The sequence below is a fragment of the Mus pahari genome, chromosome 11, assembly GCF_900095145.1.
Source record: "Mus pahari chromosome 11, PAHARI_EIJ_v1.1, whole genome shotgun sequence".
NCBI classification, from domain to species: domain Eukaryota; kingdom Metazoa; phylum Chordata; class Mammalia; order Rodentia; family Muridae; genus Mus; species Mus pahari.
In genome coordinates, this window is record NC_034600.1 from 72,876,042 (window position 1) to 72,898,701 (window position 22,660).

A 22,660-nucleotide genomic window follows, 5' to 3' on the forward strand; every position below is an offset into this window, starting at 1 on the left:
CAAGCAGCCGTGCGGTGCCTATGAAGAGCTGCCGGCCTAATGTGCAGGGGCTCCATTCTGGGTTAGGCTGAAAAATCTCTGAACTTTCCCGCTTTCCAGGTTGAATGATGGTACTTGTAGTCCTCATTTGGGTTCCACCATTTGATGATGATGCCTGCGTCTCTTTATAACCAATGAGGCTGAGCTCTTGTGCCAGTCTTGAACCTGAGATTAGGGAATAAAACCATGTTTCAAGTTGCTGTCTGTCTGTCTGTCTGTCTATCTGTCTGTAACTATGTATGTATGTGTGTCGGGCAGTGGGCGTGGGGGAATAAAAGGAGTGGGAGAAAACCTGTGTCCAGCCACAGTTCAGGTGCTCTGGGTGGGTGGATGCTATGCACTCTTCACGAGGTCCTGGGTGGCTATCTAGCTGTGGGAAGCTATGGATCCAGCCCTCTTGGGGTGGACAACAGGCAGTCGGAGGTCTCTGGACTTCACTGAGGCCAGAGATAACAGGTTCTCAGTCTCAGGCATCCCAGACACGTTGGACACCATGGAAGAGCTGAGAACAAAGTGGAGGCCCTGGGGTGGCTAGGCCAGCCTCAGGGTCGAAGAAAGGAGAGGGCAGGGGAGAAGAGGTGCTGGGTGGTTCCCACACGGGCGAGAATCCTGGATTCTTGGTTCCGTCTGTGGCTGGAGCCCAGGAAGGCCTTCTGGTGGGAGGTTCAACACGGCTCTTTAGGGGAAAGCCTATCCCATGGTTCAAGCACAGCAGGCCTTGATGAGCAGAGACAGTCTATGGTTTTAGTGTTTTATTGTAGAAAGGCAGAGAGAAAGAGAGAAGGTAAAAGAAAGAGAGGGGCCAGCCATAGCCATGTGGAAAGAGGGGTAAGGGAGGGAGAGAAGGAGAGCTAGAGAGTAAGAAAGGTGAGAGCTTAAGAGAGGGAGGAGGGGCCAAGCAGCTCCTTTTATAGTGGGCTGGGCTACCTTGCTGTTGCCAGGTAACTGTGGGGAGGAGCATACCTGGCTATAGTCAGGCAACTGTGGGTGGAGTCTAGCTAGAATGCCAGGAGCTTGGGGCTTTGTCTGTGTGACTTATAGTCACAGAATTATGGAGTTGAGGGCTCTGTGGTGTCCGGCATCTGTCTCTGCATATGCGGCTCACTGTTTGGTCCCTTGTAGAGTTTTCTACTGGGTCTCTGAAGCAAGCCTCATTCAACCGAAACAGGCTGCCTTTCATGGTCCCACATGTGTATTCATTTATTTTTATTATTTAAAAATTTTGTACATCTGTGTGATGCCTTTTGATCAAGTCTATCCCCATTTCCTCTCTTTGAATTTCTCCTGTGTCCCTCTACCACTATTTTCTCCTATTTCTTCTTAAATCCACCGAACTTAGTGCTGCCAGTGTGCGCCTTGGTGTGGAACCATCTATTGGTGGTGGTTCCCAGGGACTACATCTTTAAAGAAAACTAACTCTTCTAAAACTTAATTAACTAATTAACTTTTATAGTGGTCCTAGTCTAGGTTTGGCTACTGAACAATGCCATGGTTTTCTGACTGTGGCTTTGATTTGGCACCTGGAACTGGTTTCTTCTGTTCCTGACTTTGATTTCTCTGCTACAACTTCTTTCCAAAAATTTGGGATAAGGTGTGTTTGGTAATGTGACCCTGATAGGGAAGGGTAAATTTATGAGAAGAGTTTCTTCTAGTCAGGAAGTCCTATTAGGAACCCTATTAAGGTTTCCAAAGACGTAACTCCATAAACATATGGTGTGAGAGAGGAGACAGAGAGGAAGAAAGAGGAAGTGAGAAAAGGAGGGATGGGGAGGAAAGGAGGATGGGAAGGAGGGAGAGAGGCAGGGAGGAAGAGAGGAAAGAAGGAAGGGAGGGAGAGATTGTTGATAACATGTTCCAGTGTTGGTCTAGCAAACGTCTAGCATCTGCCTTTGCATGGACAGGGGGCAGAAAAGGGCAGTGCCAGTCTGAGTTAGAGTTGGTTTCTGTGGTGTAGACCTTGTTTGGTTCCATGGCTGACTTTGAATTTCCATTATGGTGCTGTAGACCCTGAGTCAGAAACCCTGAGTCCTGAGACTCAGGACTACCAAGCCTCATTTGTTAGCTGGCACCAGCAGCCTCTGTATAAACACAGCACCAGTATAAACACAGCACCAGTATAAACACAGAGTTGGTCTATACAATGCAGTCTTTGGAGTGCAGTCTATGGTGGGAAATAGAGGAAAATGAAGGGGACAAGAGCCTGTTAAGAGGGAAGTTTTCCTTCCTCTCTCTCTTTCAGTACAGGTGACACTCTGCTACACATCAGTCCTTGTTCTAAGTGGGTTTCAGCTCTAATCTTATTCCTATCTATCATACCAGCAGGTAGATAATTCTATTCCAAAACAGGAAGCATAGCGAGGGTCATCTAAGCTTTCTTCATTGAGCTGGCCCAATCATCTTAAAAAATACAGTAATTATTCTTTAGGGACTGATTTATTTCATTAGTGCAATGTTTCATAGTTGTATCACTCAGAGGTCTCTAGAAGAACAGAATTGATAGATCACACACACACACACACATACACACACACACACACACACACGCACACACACAGTGGGTTTATACAAAGCAGTGTGGGTAGTCTGGAGAGACGGAGAATCTAGCAGCTGTTCAGTCTACGGGCATCTCAGTGGTCCCAGTCTAGCACTGGGCCTGGAGGATCCTGGTGAGTTGCTGGTCTTATACCTATGTTAGAACTGAAGAAGCTGGTTCTAATATCAGCAAAAGAATGCAGGATAGATGAACTTGCTTGCAACATTGAAAGCAAACAGTCAAAAAGGAAAGTTTCTTCATTTGTCTAGATCAGAACAGCATGCCCACATTAGGGTTTGGTCTTCTCACTTCAAACAACCTGGTCAAGAGGATCTCCCACAGCGTCTTTCGTTCCAGATCTAGTTACAAGGACGGAGATCAGACATCATAAAGGTCCATCCATGTTGTGGCCTGTGTCAGGTCTCTGCCTATTGAAGTTGAGCATTTTCCCCTGTTTACAGGCTTTGTCGATTCATTCACGGCACGTTCCCACCTTTTGTGGAGGTGACTGAGCAAAACTACTGGAGACGTTGAGAATACAAACATCCCTTTGAAATCCTGCTTTCAGAGCTTTGTGATATATAAGCGTGAGTGGATTGTTGGATCACATGACAATTCCAAGTTTAGCTTTATAGAAGAAATTTCGTACTTTTTTCCACAGTGGCTACATTCCCACAATGTGTTTATTCATTTTTTTTGGTAGTAGCCATCCTTATGCGTGTGCAGATCTGCCTTTAGTTAGGGGTTTACTACTGTGAACCGACCAAATGCCAAGGCCACTCTCATAAGGACAACATTTAATTGGGACTGCCTTGCAGTTCATAGGTTCAGTTCAATATCATCAAGGTAGGAACGTGGCAGCATCCAGGCAGGCATGGTGCAGGAGGAGCTGAGAGTTCATCTTCATCTGAAGGCTCCTAGCAGAAGACTGACTTTCAGGCAGCTAAGATGAGGGTTTTGTAGCCCACACCCACAGTGACACACCTGGTCCAACAGGGCCACACCTTCTAATAGTGCCATTCCCTGGACTGAGCATATACAAACCATCACAAGAGCTTTCCTCTTTTCCATCTCATCTATGTATCTATGCATCTATGCATCTACCCATGTATGTATGTATGTATGCATGTATGTATGTATGTATCATCATCTATCTACCTGTCGTCCATCATTTATCTATCTATCTATCTATCTATCTATCTATCTATCTATCTATCTATCTATCTATCTATCAATCTATCTAAATGTATCTACCTATCCATTCACATACCCACCATCCTTCTGTCTTCTTAATTTGTTTTTGTTAAGGTGTGTGTATGTGTATGTGTGTGTGTGTGTGTGTGTTCATGCATGCCCACACATGTGTATTTGGCTGCATGCATGCACAGTGCAAATGTCGAGGTCAGGGAACAACTTCAGATGTTGGTCTTTAAGTGCCTTCTTCCTTTTGTTTGAGACAAGGTTTCTTATTGGTCTAGGACTTTACCATGTGTCTTGCAAGCTTCCTGGCATCGCCTCTCTTCTCTTCCCATCTAGGGTGTGGCATCCTATCACTGGGGTTATAAGCTTGTGTCACTGTAATGAGCTTCTTATGAGAGAGTTCTGAGGATCAAAACTCAGACCCTTCAAGTGCTTTATGGACCGAGCCATCTCTCAATCCTCCCTTCCTCTTCTCACAGGAATTCTGAACTATGCTGTAGACTACTAGCAAAAAATGTTTCTGTTGTTATCAGGGCATGTGTCAGATCGATGTACACTGGCTCTCATGATGGAACTAGGTGCCAGGTGGCTACTATATATGTTCTCAAAGAAGTTTTGGTAGATTATTACATTTAAATATTCATTATATTTAGTGTGTAGACTATGCACTGAAGATTTGCTTTCTCTTCCGGACTTGCAATTTACTGAACACAAAATATTATTTTATGTTTATAACTGCCTTCAACAGCTCACTGCTTTGGGGAATTAGCAAAAATGGAAGGACAAGCCTGTCAAATATACATATGTATCAAATACTTCTGTAATCAGTGAGATCACTTCTTTCAATTGAGTGCTTACTGTAGTAAGTGAGACATTCTTTTCTTATATTAGGAAAATACTGCCAGTCTAGGAGATGCAATTGGTACAGTACTGTTTGAATAAGAAGAGGACAGTGAATTGATTTGCTATGCCATCAGTACTGATTAAATACATTTTCTAATTCAGAACAAAAATGTTTCCTTACCTTTTCCAGATTGAAAGAATGGATCAACTTTTTGCTGTTGGAGGACTCCGTCATCTTATGTTTTACTATCAGGATGTGGAGGGAGCAGAAGCAGGTATTGATATCTGACATGATATAACATAGGGATATCATACCATTCATCTGAGAGTGGCAAAAAGAAGAAATGTAATGGAGGACTAACAGGCTTATGCCTTGGTGTGTTAGGGGTCTGTGTATGTGTTGTGTATATGTTATGTAGTGCCTTTGTGATGTGTATGTGTGTTGTTTATGTGTATGATGTTCTTGTGGTATGTATTCATGGTGAATGTGTATTCATGTGTGGTGTTTCTGTGGTGTGTATGTGTAGTACACGTGTGTGTGTGTGTGTGTGTGTAGTATATGGTGCCTATGTTGTGTTTGTGTGTTATGTTTGTTTATGTAGTGTGTAAGTTATATGTATGTAGTGTCTTTGTAGTGTGTTTGTATGGTATGTGAACAAAGTGTGTGTGTGTATGTGTGTGAGTGTGAGTGTGTGTGTGTGTAATTGTGGAAGAATTCCCATTTTCTCTTTCAGGATATGGGATGGAGAATGGTAGTTATCCTAGATGTTCTAATTGTTCTGTGTCCCTTTTGATTTACCATAATGGCAATGGGGACAATTAGGCAGATTTTATTTTGAGACTTTCTTTTCTTTTGTGCTAATTCCTATTGTGTAGCCACATTCTAGAAGTTACAGTAGGCACTGGCTTTCAAACAGAGGAATTCTTATCAATAAACATAGTAGCATCAACTTCTGTCAGTTAAATACCACATTATGTTTATTTTCTGTGGGATTTTTTTTTATTAAAATGTGTAATGTTGAATGATGGATTTAATACTTGCACTTAAGAAAATATTGTAGGTCTTTATATGAATTCAACTTCTCTATCCCATTATGCTTTTAATTTGGTCAATATCATTTTAAGAGCAAGGTAGGGGCATGGCTAAATATCTTATGCTTATAGTATTATATGCATCCCTTAAAGACTTTTAAAAATTGGAAATAGTTATTGATCTTGTCAGGCAGCATGAACATGCTTGTTTGATCCACAGAGAATTGTTTGTGGATAGAGACGGCGGAGAGGCTTCGATTGGTAAAGGGCTTGTCACACAGGTGCGAGGAACCTGAGGGTTTTTTTTTTTTTTTTCTCAGAACTCTTGTTAAAAAACCCTGCCATAGCCCATGCCCGTAACTTTGTCATTGGGAGGGAAGAAGCGGGAAGGTTTCTGGAGCTCATTGGCTCACCAGCCTAGGCAACTGATAAGCTCTAGATTCAGTGAGAGATCTTGACTTGATCCCCTCCCTTTCTTCTCAGAGAAGGGGAGACCTCCCATGGATATCGACCACTCGGGCATGTCAAGTCTTAGTAGGACTGAGCACAACTTCTTTTGAGTCTAGACAAAGAAGCCCAGTTAGGGAGAAGAGAGCCAAAGGCAAGCAACCTGGGAGGAGAGGAGAGAGGGGGAGCTGCTCGGGATGCAACGTGAAAAAATTAATTAATAAAAAACAAAAAGACACTCAATTTCAACGTTTGAGCAGTGTGCATATGTGTGCATACTTGTGTGTGCACACACATGCACTCAGTTTTACACATACCCTTATACACATACACACAATCACACACACAGACAGAGAGGGAGGGAGGGAGAGAGAGAGAGAGAGAGAGAGAGAGAGAGAGAGAGAGAGAGAGAGTATGTGTGAAAATTTTGAATGTCTGATATTTCTTTAGTTACAAATTTGATTTTTTCCCCACAAACAGTGCGTTACATTTTGAGTAAAAAGAATCAAAAGAGAAGATTTGATTTTCATCTCAGGTGGTAGAACATGAGCTATATCAGGAAGCACGTTCAGCCATAACCATGCTCAGGGTGAAATCGCCCGTTCCGTACACATTGCACAGAATGAGAAGGGCTAACAGCACCCACCATATAAGCAGAGCGCTGTGTTTCCCTCTCCCTCTCCTTTGCAATCTTTTCAGCATGGATGGCTCTTCTGACCTTGGAGCGAGAGTCAAGCCCTGGGATGACTTTTCGAGACATTCTTAGGAAAAAAAAATCTTATGGTCATTTCAAATTGAGAACACAGTATTGATTAAAACAAGAAGAGTATCCAGTTGAGCAAGACGAGATGGCCATAAGTGAACTCCCTCTTCTTTGCACTCGCCACTGCTTCCTCTAACCCTTGTCCAGGGCTTCTGAAGGTTTCCACTTGTGACGTGAGAGAAATTCATGATTCTCCTTTGCTTCCTCCTTCCTCCTAACTCAGCCCAGGTACATCACTGCCTGTGTCACATCTGAGACCGGGCACAGGCAAGAATTAAGGGTGAGAGGCAAGTTCACACTTGACTGCTACCACTGAGCTCAGTGAACTGCTCTTGTGACCACAGTGGGTCCCCATGGAGCAGTGGCTGCATAGCCCATCGTCATGTATTGTCCTTATAAAACAGCAACCTTCTGCTGCAGTGCACGGCAGCTCACTTACCTCTGTGTGGCACCCTCCCAGAGTTGCTCTTGAGGGATGGAACGTGGCTACATGGACTGTTCTCTTCTCAGAGATCCTTTCGCCTGCCTCAATGGAAGTGCTTACTCCATTGAAGTACTTACATCATCTCCCCTGCAGGCATTTGGGTAGAGTCCATCTCATACCCACTTCTCTCTGTACATCGTATGCTGGACCTGGATTTATTGGCAATAGGCACCAGGACCCAGCCCCTTGGGTTCCTAATGTCCAGGAAGCATAAATACCTTAGACTTTCCAGGAGGTTATATTGAGCCATTGCTTCTTACTGAGGGTGGTGGCTATCTTCCCTTGCCTGAGACTTTCCTGGCTCTAGCACTGACTGGGAGTTTAGTGTCCCAAGAAACCTCTCAGATCTGGAGCAGCCAAGACAACAGATGCCTCCTTCTTGACTTGAAAAGCAAACATGGAAGGATTTCACACTTCCTAGGCACCGTTGCTCACACCCCAGATTGTTCTTGAGACTGTTTTCTGCTGTCTCCCAGTATCTTGGAGCCTTGGTTGAAGTTCCTTGTCTTCTGTACTGTCTCCAATCTGCTAGTGAGACTTGGGTGCAGTCATGAGAGGTGCGCTTCGTTTGAATACCCAGCTTTCCCTGCTCTGGGGTCCTTCACCAAATTCCTACTCAGAAGCTCAGCACCAGAAGGAGGAGGCACCTAGAGGGAGGAGCTGGTCTCTTCTTAGGGCTCAGATTACAATTTCCAGTTCACTACCTTCCTTACCCCACCTTCTTCTCTGAGCATCACCCTCTCCCTAGTGGCAGAAAGGTGAACCTTCAACTCACTTAAGGATATAATACATACTTGAACGCAAAGGGACAAGACAGAGCATGTTCTGTTGTACCTAACTGAGCCACTCTGCAGACAATGATCTTGGACGACCACCATGAGCATTCAGGTTTTTCTGATCATGCTCGATGAGCTAATTCGCTTACGGAATTATTTTATAAGTGGTTCACATACACAAACTCCTCTAATCATCACAACAATAATACATTCTATAAAAAAATGTTAATTTAGAATAGCCTATCCCATTTTTAAACACTATGAGAGGAGCTGCTGAGGTAAAGAACACTGGCTTCTCTTGCAGACGATTCAGGTCAAGCCCTTTGTATCCACATGGTGTATACAACCATCTACAACTCCAGTTCCAGTGGATCTGACGCCTCTCTGCCTCTCTGGGCACCAGTCACACACGTGGGAACATAGTGGCAGGCAGAACACCCACATGCCATTCAGAATCAGCCCGTGCTCACAATTAGTGGATCCTGAGAGGGGAGGCAGGGCAGGACGGCCAGAGCTAAGAGACCTCAGGTGAGGTGAGCACATAGAGAATAGACTCTTGGGAAGCAGATCAATTAAATGCAGAGAACAGAGACTTTAAACCTTTGGCAGATGATTAGGGGGCATGGGGGCAAGTCTATGTCATTGACTGGGGCTAGGGTTTAGGGCTGCCTCATTTGTATAAGGAGGAATTCCAGATGTGACACAGACAATGATGTACCTGGGCTGAGTTAGGAGGAAGGAGGAAGCAAAGGAGAATCATGAGTTTCTCTCACGTCACAAGTGGAAACCTTCAGAAGCCCTGGACAGGGGTCAGAGGAAGCAGTGGCGAGTGCAAAGAAGAGCGAGTCCACTTATGGCCATCTCGTCTTGCTCAACTGGATACTCTTCTTGTTTTAATCAATACTGTGTTCTCAATTTGAAATGACCATAAGATTTTTTTTTCCTAAGAATGTCTCGAAAAGTCATCCCAGGGCTTGACTCTCGCTCCAAGGTCAGAAGAGCCATCCATGCTGAAAAGATTGCAAAGGAGAGGGAGAGGGAAACACAGCGCTCTGCTTATATGGTGGGTGCTGTTAGCCCTTCTCATTCTGTGCAATGTGTACAGAACGGGCGATTTCACCCTGAGCATGGTTATGGCTGAACGTGCTTCCTGATAAAGCTCATGTTCTACCACCTGAGATGAAAATCAAATCTTCTATCTTTTGTCTCTCTCTCTTTTTTTTTTTTTTTAAACTCAAAATAAGGGGAGGGGAAGTTTAACCTGACTACCTGTTCTTACCATCTAAGGATGAGATTTCTGAGATCTGAACATACCTTGAACCGATTCTTGCTCCAGGCCTGTTTCCCTGCTTCCCTGGGTCCCATGGCTCCCTGGCCCCATACACATAAAATGAGAAATTATTGGGTAAGATCGTGTGGTTAGGAAGCAGATGGAGGCTAACGTCCTGGTCTCAGTCTAGAGCAAGAACATTGGTTTCTTTGTCACCCTACTTCTGCTCAGGCCTGACCCTAGCTATTTAGAGAACTAACCTGCTGCCCGGATTATGAGGGTGTCACTGAAATGAGAGTCCTGAGTTTTGTAGTTAAGGCTGGCTTTGATCTTGCCTCTGCCATTTGTGGCTGGTGCAGCTTAGGAACGCTCGCAGGTGCCTTGGGGCTGTAAGCTTTAATAGTGTAGACATGGTCCCAGGGGAGATCCTGGGACACAGTGTGTGACAATCAATGATTTTTGTCTTCCATCCTCTCCCCACCCCAGTCTCTCTCACTGCCCCCCCCCTGCTCCCCCATAATCTGGAACCCAGCAGACCCCTTTAGATCTCTTTCAGGGCGAGACTAGAGATTATCCAAGAGATGGGTCTGTCTGAAGTACATGGGCAGGTCAGCCATAGTAATTTCTAGAAGGAATGTCCATGCTAGATGTCAACCCTGTATCCCCCCAAGCAGCAATTGTGAGACTAAAATGGTTTTGTGTTTGTAGGGCACGTTGGCTCCTCAGGAGGGGTGAATCCTGTCTCCGGAAAGATGAAAAAGCCCAAGGTGTTCGTGACCGAAGGGAAAGACGTTGCTCTTATGGGAGCATGTGTGTTCTTCATCAGGTCTGACCCATCCAAAGCCATTACGCCTGAGAACATCCACCAGGTAGGAAGACAGCCATTTATCTCAGATCTCCAAACCATTTGCTTTGCTCATTTCTACTCTGTCTAATGGAGATAACCACAGGCTATTTAAAGTATCTAAAGCTGCCTCCCAGGGCTGGGGCTTTAGTTTAGTTGTCGAGTGCTTGCTTAGCATAGGCAAGGCTCTCAGTTTAATCCCTAGGATACATGTACAAATAGATAGATAGATAGATAGATAGATAGATAGATAGATAGATAGATAGACAGATAGCAAGAAAATCCCCGTATTTATTTATTTGTAATTGACAGGCAATTAAGAACATATTGCCTTCTTCTCTTTTGATAACAAGGGACTGATAGCCAGGCATGGTGGTGCACGCCTTTAATCCCAGCACTTGGGAGGCAGAGGCAGGCATATTTCTGAGTTTGAGGCCAGCCTGGTCTACAGAGTTCCAGGACAGCCAGGACTATACAGAGAAACCCTGTCTCGAAAAACAAAACAAAAAAACAAAACAAAACAAAAAAAAAAGAAAAATAATGAGGGACTGATATTCAATTTATTAATAAAATATTCACATAACATTCTTTCTGTGTAGAGAGGGAGCTCTTTTCTTTCCAAAAGTAGTCTCCCACCAAATAATTTACTTAATGACAAGATTTCAAAAGGTGGCTACACAACTTTATGTCTGTGTAAAGCAAAGTGCACCTATATAGCTGTCCCCTGTCTCTTAGAGGTTCGTGACCTCATTATTTTCCTGTAGCAAAATANAGCAGTAAACATCTAGAATCCAATTTATTTCATTTTTTTTATTTAGAGGACTATAATTTGGACTGGTACAAAGGTATCCTTTTCAAACAAGGTATTAAAAATAAAGCGATTCATTCACAATCTGGTTAATTAACATGTTCAGGGACTTATTATTATGCTGCTGCTATTGAGGCTGATTTTGATGATACAGGGTGATGAACCTGTCTTCCAGGAGGTGAGCTTTAACACATTAGACACGGCAGATGGGGGCCTGTTGAACAGCGTGAGGCGTCTGCTCTCAGACATCTTCATCCCGGCTCTCAGGGCCTCAAGCCATGGCTGGGGTGAGCTCGAGGGACTACAGGATGCATCCAGCATTCGGCAGGAGTTCCTGAACTCTCTGGAAGGCTTTGTGGGCATCTTGTCAGGTGCACAGAACAGTCTGAAGGAGAAGGTAAGAAGGAGCAAGTGGCTCATTAAAAACAGAGGATGGCCTGGTTGGCCATCAATGGGAGGAGAGGCCCTTGGTCTTGTGAAGATCATATGCCCCAGTACAGGGGAATGCCAGGGCCAGGAAGCAAGAGTGGGTGGGTGGGGGAGCAGGGAGGAGGGAGGGTATAAGGGGGTTTTGGGGATAGCATTTGAAATATAAATGAAGAAAATATCTAATAAAAAAAGAAAAAAAAACCCACAAAATATGAGGGAGATGCTTCTCATACACAGGCTTCATTCAACTGTGTTGAAAGTCTTGAAAGTGTTTGTACATAAGTTTAGCATCTTCTTAGGATGTGACGGTGGCTTGATTTAAAAACAGTGTGCATGGCTTAATGCTTTTGAGCTCTATAATAATGTTTATAGCAGTGTGTCTTAGTCAGGGTTTCTATTCCTGCACAAACATGACCAAGAAGCAGTTGGGGAGGAAAGGGTTTATTCAGCTTACATTTCCATACTGCTGTTGATCACCAAAGGATGCAGGACTGGAACTCAAGCAGGTCAGAAAGCAGGAGCTGATGAAGAAGCCATGGAGGGATGCTCTTTGCTGGCTTGCTTCCCCTGGCTTGCTCAGCCAGCTCTCTTATAGAACCAAGACTACCAGCCCAGAGATGGCACCACCCACAAGGGGACCTCCCCCCTTGATCACTAATTGAGAAAATGCCTTACAGCTGGATCTCATGGAGGCATTTCCCCAACTGAAACTCCTTTCTCTATGATAACTCCAGCTGTGTCAAGTTGACACAAAGCTAGCCAGTACACAGTGGTTCTAAACCTTTCTAATGCTGTGGTCCTTTAATACAGTTCCTCATGCTGTGGTACCCCCCCACCCCACCATAAAATTATGAAGTTGCTACTTCATAAATGTAACTTTCTACTGTTATGAATTGTAATGTAAACTTCTGATATGCAGGGTATCTGATGTACAACTCCTGTAAAAGGGTCATTTGACACCCAAAGAGTTTGTAACCCACTGGTTGAAAACCGCTGGTTTATGGCAATTTAAGGTTTCACTCAATTTGTCAGACGGAGCATGGAACACTTGAGACATTCATGCATATCCTAAAATGAAAAGGGGTTTGGAGTTACAGTGGTGTGTATATGAGGCATGTGTATATGTGTGCATGTGTGTAGGTATATGTGTGTGTGTGTATTGTGCGCATGTGTGTGGCTGTGTATGTATATGTATGCAGGTATGTGTGTATGTGTGTATTAAATAGGAAGGGGCAGGATGAGGTGGATGGGAAATACAGAAGGGGTGGAAGAAGGAAGGAGGAATTAATATTCCTAGGGGAAGTTGAGTATAGTAGTTTAGCCTATGACTAAAACAGCTTTTAATAATAAGCTTGGCAAATATGATATTTGTCTTTTATGTGACTTGTGAAGTACATTTCATTAATGTTTTAGGAGGTTGGTTTTTGCATACTCATGTGATATACATATACAGAGACAGACACACACACACACACTCACACACACATAGATAGAAAGATAGATAGATAGATAGATAGAGACAGAGACAGAGACAGAGACAGAGACACAGAGAGGGCATAGAGACAGAAACAGAAAGGTGAGCAAATGAAGATGACCAGGCGTTTGTGACTCCTATTGTGACCACAGCAAGGCAGCTCCCCATCATGCCAGGGAATACTGAGCCTGTTTCAGTATTTCGAGTGGAAACTATACTAGCCAAATGATGTAGTATTGGGGCATTGAGCAAATTTTATTCAGACAGGGATAGGAGTTCCTTCCAGCTAAGATCTTAGTTGTGTGCATGAGTAACAAGGTGTGTAGGACCATGGAGGGGTGCTGGAAGGCCTGTCCAGGCTGGGTCAGTGGCAGCGAAAGCACTGGGTGGTCTTGGGGGCTCATGTTACTTCCATGAGGGTGGAGCAAGGGTGGGGAAGGAGGTGGCTGTGGAATCAGGTTTCCAAGTCATACTGGTTGAACTGAGGAGATGCAGAACTTGGCTTGGAACTGAAGTCCTGTAAAACCATCCTACGGGGAAAGAGTGTGCTCGGAAGGCAGAGCCGGAGACGGTCAGAGATGAATGACGACAAGGCTTCTTATGAGTCACAAGGAAGTCAGTGAGCAGCCTTTAGGAGGAATTCCAGTGTGGGTGTGTGAACCATGGCAGACCCTGGTAGTGCGAGGTACCTTCACACGCTTCCATGTTTATCTCTCTTGAGCATTCTTTGCTGCTCTGTTTAATTGAGGGATGCTATGGTAGATCTTGTAAGTGACAACTAGCAATGGCAGTTTTGTTGGCTCTGAACATGCTGAGATATGAATCATATCTCTACTGAGGGTAAAAACCAAACTGAATTCAAGCACTGAGTTCTGAGATGCACACAAGTTTTAAGAAACAATTTCATTTAAGAGATAATTTCACCAGAAGGAAAGTATCCGTAGAAACGGAGAGGGCCATATTGTGGTTTGACACGCCATAAGTGCTGATTTGTGGACTGGTACCCTGTAAACTCTACCCAAGCATTTGCAATTGACTTTGCTAACCAAGAAGGCATGGGAATCTTTAGTTTGAAGAAGGAATTCAGTGATAGAAAGAATTACCCACTTCCACCACCTATGCTAATTTCCTTCAGGCTGACTCTTTCTCTGTGGTGTTATAACTTGGTGAATATTTCTAATTATTTTATTAGTTTCATGATAATGGTCTCTTTAATATTCTCCCCCAAATTTGACCTTAGAATCTTTTGTAGAAAAGACATAAAGAAAAAAAAAAGGCGTAGAGAAAAGAAGGTATTATTATTGTTATCATTATTAGTCACTGCCTTTTTAATAAGCACTTTGAGTGATCAAGGTAGAAATGATGTTAAGATTCTATTGAGCTCCAACTAGACCTAAATTGACCAAAAAGTGTATATTGGCATTTAAAAACATTTTCTTATTATTGTAATCTTAATTTTAATTAGGTGAAACTTCAAAAATGTGACATCGTTGAACTAAAATCTCTGAAGGAACCCACGGACTACTTGGCTTTAGCTAGTAACCCCGAGACTGTGGAAAAAGTAGAGTGTTGCATGAGAATGTGGATCAAACAGATGGAGCAGGTAACGCCCAGAATCCTCTGGTCATTCAGAAGCTACATCATCAGAGTCACTGAAAGAAGAATTCTATCCGGGTATTCTCACTGTCCCCATATCACACCACATACTCTAATAAAGAAGGGAACTTCAGTGTGTTTTCTACTTATGGTCATTATGAAGGAAGAATAGGGTTCTGAGGAAGTTGAAACAGGTGATTTTGTGAACTTAGTGACCAGAAAGCTACACTTTGCTGATTCTTCTTGAGAAAACTTCTGCAGAAGTATGGAACAGGTTCCTAATTCATTGTGTCCTTCAACTGAGAGATTCACACACACACACACACACACACACACACACACACACACACACACACACAGAGAGAGAGAGAGAGAGAGAGAGAGAGAGAGAGAGAGAGAGAGAGAGATAGGCAGAGGGCTCTTAGTGGCTAAGAACGTTTGCTGCTTTTGCAGAGGTCTTGAGTTCAGTTTTTAGCATTCGCATCAAGCAATGTAGAACTATCTGGAACTCCTGCTCCAGGGAATTCAACACCCTTATCTGGCTTCCAAAGTTACCTGCATTAACTTGCAACCCTCCCCCACAAACACACGTGTATATCTAAATAAAAAAAATCTTTCAAAATTTTGAAAAAGTTCTAAATGGAGGTGACTCTTCCACCCAAACAATATGTACATATAAAAATCACCTCGCTTAGGGCATGAGGTTTCCTGAGGTTGTGTTGCTTCAGTTTATGCATTTATAGAACAGGCAAAGAAACTGCATACATTCATGGCATCCGGAGCTCATTCAAAGTCATCACCTAAGTCATTGCTAGCGAAAGTCAGTTGGGGGAAAAAAAAAGGTGCATTTTGGGTTAGTCAGCGTCTATCATTAGAGTCATGGAACTGAATAAAATACACGATTCACACAGTGTCCTTTCTCTGTTCCTACCTTTCTCCCCCCCTGCTCATGCAGGGCTTTTATACCCCAGATCTCATACAACGGTTCTTCCTCTGCTGTTCTCTCCAGATCCTTGCTGAGAACAGTCAGCTGCGGAAGGAAGCAGATGATGTGGGGCCCCGAGCGGAGTTGGAGCACTGGAAACTAAGGCTCTCCAGATTTAATTACCTTTTAGATCAACTGAAAAGCCCCGACATGAAGGCCGTGTTGGCAGTGCTGGCGGCGGCCAAGTCCAAGCTTCTGAAGGTTTGTAGCCATTTCGCCACTATTCGTTCTCCCCCCCCTAACTCCACAGAGCAATTAGGAACAGAAAGGTGTTATTTCACCAGTGTGAAAATCTTTAAGACTGGGTAGTATTTGCCAAATAACTATGGATACTGGGAATTAGCCTTCGAGTTAAAGACGTTTATTGGCTGTTATACTTGTCTGCATATGTACTATTGGTGAGCATTGCGATTAGTGAGATATAATATGATCCTATGAGTATACAAGAACACATGCACACATGCAGTTCTTTCAGACCATACAGGTGCAGCAACTGTGAAATCTTAAGTTCTCGCGTATTTATACCGAAAAGCAAATCGCCCCAAAACTCATCAGCTGAAAACGATATTTTTTTCCTACTTCAGAACAGAAATCGTGGTGTAGTTGAGCTAGCTGTTTCGGACTCAAGGTTCCCATGAGGCTGCCTCCGAGAGGTTGGCTCCTCTGCAGGTTCACACAGGAAGAAGGGCTTGCTCCCAAGTCTGCTCATGACATCATGGTTATGTTCATCATAGAGGCATCTTTCAGTTCTCACCACATGCTCCCCTCTACAGGCAACTAGCAGATGGGGTACCAGGCTTCCTTTAAAGAGAAGTTCAGAATGTGTAAGAGGGTACCCAATCTAGAAGGCACATTGCAAGCTAAGCCCAGGAGCGAAGCATCGTTGCTTCTGTCATACCATTAGCAGCAAGCCACTAGTCATAAGCCATTCTTCTTCTGTTATATGCTTTAGAGTGACTTTACATACAATGATACAGGACAGTTCAGAATTGCTACCATTAGGATCTGCATAAAGCCAATTCTGCATGCTGTATCCCCTTTAATATTTAGATATCTTTCTATTTAAATGTCTTGACAGATAGTTGGTAGTTAAAATAAATACTTGCTGTGTCACCAAATGGACACAAGTATGGGACCACGGGGGAAGGAGAACTCAGGTTGGACTGGAGAGCATAAGGAAAATGAGAGCAGGAGACAGGAAGCTGGTCTGGTGGCCACACTGCAGGCAGCTGGGGTTTTGCAGGGCTGCTCTGCTCTCTGTTAGAATATACAAGAGAAATCCAAAAATAAATGCCCTGAAACATTCAGTTAATTTTTTTGACTTGCTCTTCCACGTCGTTCTAAGACTCATTATTTTGATTGCAGGAGGCAGGAAGCAAATGGAGATGCTGAGGGTGACACTTAGTAGCTCTTATTTTGCAATCGTCTGGGATAAGTGCGTGAACATTGTTTTTCTGTGTCGTGCTTAGGTTTGGCGGGATACAGACATTAGGATCACTGATGCAGCCAATGAAGCAAAGGACAATGTCAAGTTTTTGTACACACTGGAGAAATGTTGTGACCCTCTGTACAGCAGTGACCCTGTGAGTGAAGGTCTCTGCTCCTCTAGTCCACTGGTGACCCTTTCTGCACCAGCAGAACAGAGTGCTGAATGTTAGCTGAGAGATGTGACTGTTTGCTGGAAAGGTTTTAGAAATCTCATATTTTCAAAAAAATACATTCACATAACTTTGTTTATATCTTATGTCCTCATCTATCATTTATTCTATCTATCTATCTCTATCTATCTATCTATCTATCTATCTATCTATCTATCTATCTATCTATCTATCTATCTATCTATCTAGTAACTATGTGTATATGTTTTATTTATCTATAAGTTGCCTATCAATCATCTATCTATCTATCTATCTATCTATCTATCTATCTATCTATCTATCTATCTATCTATCATCTATCATCTGTCTGTCTATCTATCTTTCTATCTAGCTATCTATCCATCATCTATCAATCTATCATCTATGTATCATCAAAAACAACAGTTAGCATAGCTTACTTGTCATGAACAGCAAGTCTTTGGCATTGAAATAAATTTTGACACATATGACCAAAATAGTAGAAATGATTTTTTCTAAAATATATTTGTATAAACTGTCAGGTACTGTTTAAGATTTTTTTGTTAATAATCTTAAACTTTATTTTAATGGAAATAGAATAATTAGACTGTCATAGTTGGAATTTTGCTTAATTTGCTCTTTTTCCCCTGAAAACTTATGGAATCTCTTCTAGGTAACTATGATAGATGCGATTCCTACACTTATAAATGCAATTAAGATGGTCTACAGCATCTCTCACTACTATAACACTTCCGAGAAGATCACATCTCTGTTTGTAAAGGTGAGTGTGTGGGAGAGAGTTTGTGGTCACATGGCTGCCAATGGCCAATTTTTGGATAATTAAAATCTATTAACTTGGCTTTATCTAGTATCTGTGCTCTTTATATTTAAGAGGACTTATGGATATAGAATTAAATTCTATATTATCGATATTGAATTAAATTTATGTGACAGGTGGGTTTTAGCAAACAAAGCATTGCTTCCTAAAGTAACTGCTACAATAAATATTCTATTATTTTATATATTAAATACTAGAATTCGTTTCAGAATTTTTCTGTGTGATTTTTAACTTGCTATTATTTCCTATTATGTAAATTTCAATCATGAAAAATGTTGCTAAACCAGTTACGGTAGTTCATGGCTGTAATCCCCATACTTCAGAGATGAAGTGACAAGGATTTTTCTAACTAATTGAAATGATTCTGCCCCAAACCAAAATGATGTTTACAACCATAAGATGACTTGTAGGTATTTTGGGTCAGAGGGGATATTCCCTGGGTAAATGAGACACAGAAGTCTATTTGTGTGATTGATTGATATTTCATGCATATTATTTGTATGTGCTCGTGAAACTGCAAAATCATCAGAAACTTCTGTAACAGACATTTTCAAGTAGTGTAAGACGAGAGGAAATTATATATTGTGTGTTTAAGGACACACAATAGAGTCCTTAAACCAGCAGACATGAACATCTGGCTAATATTGTTCTGTTTGTACTCGCACTTTTAAGATTTATTTATTTTTATTTTATTTGTATGAAAGTTTTGCTTGCCTATACGATATCTGTGTGCCACGCGCATGTGCAGCCTCTGAATATGCTAGAAGAGAGTATTGGTCCCCTGGACCTGGAGTTCCAGATAGTTTTTAGTCATCCTGTGGGTGCTGGGAATCTAACCTGGGTCCTCCGTAAGAACAAGAAGTGTTTGGTTAAGAGCACTGACTGCTCTTCCAGAGGTCCTGAGTTCAATTCCCAGCAACCACATGGTGGCTCACAACCATCTGTAATGGAATCCGATGCCCTCTTCTGGTGTGTCTGAAGACAGCAACAGTGTACTCATATACATAAAATAAATAAATCTTTAAAAAAAAAAAAAAAGAAGTGTTCTTCACTGCTGAGCCATCTCTCCAGTCCTAGTCTCACTTCTTGACCTGCTTTGTACCAACCCTTTTATGTTACACACACTTAATTATGCTGTTGATTTATTTACAAACAACAAGGAAGGTTTGGAAGGAGATATTTTGGAGTCTAGAGGGGTGGCTTTCTATGTTAGCGTTATCCATGTTTCTCTGATGCCCCCTTTCTGATAGTTTCACTGCAGCTCATGGTGACATGATCTATCAAGTTGGACTGCACTCTACACAGTGCTAGTTAACTATGAGGTAGACATTAGGCAAGGGGGCCTGCCGAGGAAACCCTCATGGCTGTTAGACAGGGGAGCCAATCCTTTGGTTGGTTAAGGTCTTCATCTTTGCATAAATGTGTGAACCCTGTGGTTGACCTTACATGGTGTGTCCACCTCTGGCTTCACAGATCACTTTAAAATCTGTTCTTTGACAGTCCATGCCCATATAATAGCTTTGGGCCACATTCACCTCTCCATCCTATGTAATCCTCCTACCAGCACCAACCCCCACTTCCTCCTATGAAATCCCCATCCTAATTTCTTTTTTTTAAAACTTTATTTTATTAGATATTTTCTTCATTTACATTTCAAATACTATCCCGAATGTCCCCTATACCCTCATCCCACCCTGCTCCCCTGCCCACTCACTCCCACTTCTTGGCCCTGGTGCTCCCCTCTATGGGGCATATAAAGTTTGCAAGACCAAGGGGCCTCTCTTCCCAATAATGGCTGAACATGCCATCTTCTGCTACATATGCAGCTAGAGACACGAGCTCTGGGGGTACTGGTTAGTTAATATTGTTGTTCCACCTATAGGGTTGCAGACCCCTTCAGTTCCTTGGGTAATTTCTCTAGCTCCTCCATTGGGGGTCCTGTGTTCAATCCAATAGCTGACTGTGTGCATCCACTTCTGTGTTTGTCAGGCACTGGCATAGCCTCACAAGAGGCTGGCATTTGTGTTCTCTTAGGGTCTGTATAACATCTGTCCAGGATCTTCTGGCTTTCATAGTCTCTGGTGAGAAGTCTGGTGTAATTCTAATAGGTTTGCCTTTATATGTTACTTGACCCTTTTCCCTTGCTGCTTTTAATATTCTATCTTTATTTAGTGCATTTGTTGTTCTGATTATTATGTGTCGGGAGGAATTTCTCTTCTGGTACAGTCTATTTGGAGTTCTGTAGGCTTCTTGTATTTTCATGGGCATTTCTTTCTTTAGGTTCGGGAAGTTTTCCTCTATAATTTTGTTGAAGATGTTTGCTGGCCCTTTAATTTGAAAATATTCATTCTCATCTACTCCTATTATCTGTAGGTTTGGTCTTCTCATTGTGTCCTGGCCATCCTAATTTCAAGTCTTGTATTTTTACTTTGTGTCTTAGGAGCCGTTCATTGCACTGAGTAACGAAGCCAGTGGTAAGTTACTCACTGGCTTCGTTACTGAAGATTCCTCCATCATTCTGGGATTGCCAGCCGCAATCCAGACTCTGGATTTTGACTGTATCAGAGGGTTAGGGTTGATCAGAGTCAAGAGGGAAAAGCAAAGTGGGAGACGAAGGTCACAGACTGGATTCTGAAGGGAAGATGTGAGGGCTCTACTCAGGTTCATAATTCACTAGAGTTTTATGTGACTGACATTATCTTTTCGGGAAAATTCCAGGTGACAAATCAGATGATATCTGCATGTAAAGCTCATATCACCAACAATGGGACTGCCACCATCTGGAGCCAGCCTCAGGAGATTGTTATGCAAAAAATAGCAGCTGCGATTAAACTCAAGCAGGTAAAGGTACTGGAGCTCGGCAGTGTGCTCCTCCTGTGTCTTGCTCCCTGTGTTACGTTTCTGGGACCATATTAAATCATACGACAATGGCGTTTGTGGTTGCTAAACGGAATAGTAGTTATTTTCTTTTTGCAAAATAACTTCGCTGCTAAGAAAATTGAGTGCTAATAAGCATGGCGAGAAAGTTTCTTCATTTATTCTATTGAAGTTCTGAGATACACTGGTAACTAATCTTAGATAGTTTTAAGTATATAGACCAGCGAGGAGGTGGAATAAAGTGATTCTGTTACTCAAATAGTGGGACCAAGGAGGTCAAGACACAGGCTTGAGTTGCACTAAAGTAGTAGTTTGTCAGATTAGAAGATGGGGGAAGCATAAACAACCACCAAACTTAGACACTATTGCAGATGCCAACAAGAGCTTGCTGACAGGAGCCTGAAAAAGCTGTCTCCTGAGAGTCTCTGTCAGTGCCTGACAAATACAGAAGTGGATGCTCACAGCCATCCACTGGACAGAGCACAAGGTCCCCAATGAAGGAGTTAGAGAAAGTACCCAAGGAGCTGAAGGGGTTTGCAGCCCCATAGGAGAAACAACAATATGAACTAACCAGTACCCCAGAGCTCCCTGGGACTAAACCACCAACCAAAGAAAACATATGGTGGGACTCATGACTCTAGCTGCATATGTAGCAGAGGATGGCCTAGGCTATCATCAAATGGAAGAGAGACCCTTGGTCCTATGAAGGTTCTATGCCCCAGTATAGGGGAATGCTAGGACCAGGAAGCAGGAGTGGGTAGGTTGGTGAGCAGGGGGAGAGGGGAGGAGATAGGGGGTTTTCAGAGGGGAAACTAGGAAAGGAGATAACATTTAAAATGTAAATAAAGAAATTAACTAATAAAAAAAGAGAAAAAAAGAAGATGGGGGAAGATAATGGCTCAGACTGATAGCTAAGTGGAAAGGAATACAAGTATGAGAAGATTTTCAGTCTAATTTTGTCACCACTTTCATTTGAGAAATAGATGAACCCCTCCCTTCCCCTGCTCCTCCCTCCCTTCCTCCCATTGCTACTTCCTCCTTCCTTTCCTCTCTCCCTCTCTTCCCCCCTCTCTCTCTCCCTTCCTTCTTCCCTCCCTCTTCCCCTCCCCCTTCCTCTCTCCCTCTCTTTCCTCATTCCCTCATTCATCCCTTCCTCCCTCCTTCCTTCCCCTCCTCCCTTTCTTCCATGCTAGGGGCTGAGCACAGGGTTTGTTCTCTACTCAAGTCCCACTTTCTTTATATTCTTTGCTCTTGGCCCTCAGGGATACCAATCCTGCTTCCAGGAAACAAAACAAAAGCTTAAGCAAAATCCAAGTGAAAAACAATTTGACTTTAGTGAGATGTATATTTTTGGAAAATTTGAAACTTTCCACCGACGTCTGGCCAAGATAATGGACATCTTCACTACCTTCAAGACATACTCAGTCCTGCAGGATTCCAAAATAGAGGGGTTGGAAGACATGGCGACTAAGTACCAGGTATTACACATTTAAATATGATTTCCTGCCACTGCCTATAACCTTAAATATTTTATAGAACAGTGATACTTAGACAAATCATGAATACATAATATAAAATATGTTTGGATTCTTTAATAATAAGAAAATTGGATTTATTTGAGAATTGCATAGTGGTACTAATCAGGTGTGTGGTTACAAGGATATAGTTCCAATAGTTCCAAGTTAATCATATTTAAGAAAAAGCATTTTCATTAGTAACAAAAGAGAATGGTTAAAATATAACATTTCCTTATAAAAAATTAATTTCTAAAAGTTAAATTTATTATTAAAAAAATATTATGAATAA

General features: G+C 42.5%; 1 protein-coding gene across 1 annotated transcript in view; it reads left to right on the forward strand.

Annotated features, from left to right (window-relative positions):
- The window catches only part of Dnah5 (dynein axonemal heavy chain 5), a 235,205-nt gene that overhangs the window by 15,370 nt on the left and 197,175 nt on the right, over positions 1–22,660 (forward strand). Inside the window, exons 3-11 of the mRNA XM_021208310.1 lie at positions 4,806–4,890; positions 10,096–10,256; positions 11,215–11,436; positions 14,408–14,545; positions 15,548–15,724; positions 16,993–17,106; positions 17,813–17,920; positions 20,696–20,818; positions 22,117–22,332. Coding sequence (XP_021063969.1) covers positions 4,806–4,890; positions 10,096–10,256; positions 11,215–11,436; positions 14,408–14,545; positions 15,548–15,724; positions 16,993–17,106; positions 17,813–17,920; positions 20,696–20,818; positions 22,117–22,332 — 1,344 coding nt within the window. The remainder of the gene's footprint in view (positions 1–4,805; positions 4,891–10,095; positions 10,257–11,214; positions 11,437–14,407; positions 14,546–15,547; positions 15,725–16,992; positions 17,107–17,812; positions 17,921–20,695; positions 20,819–22,116; positions 22,333–22,660) is intronic.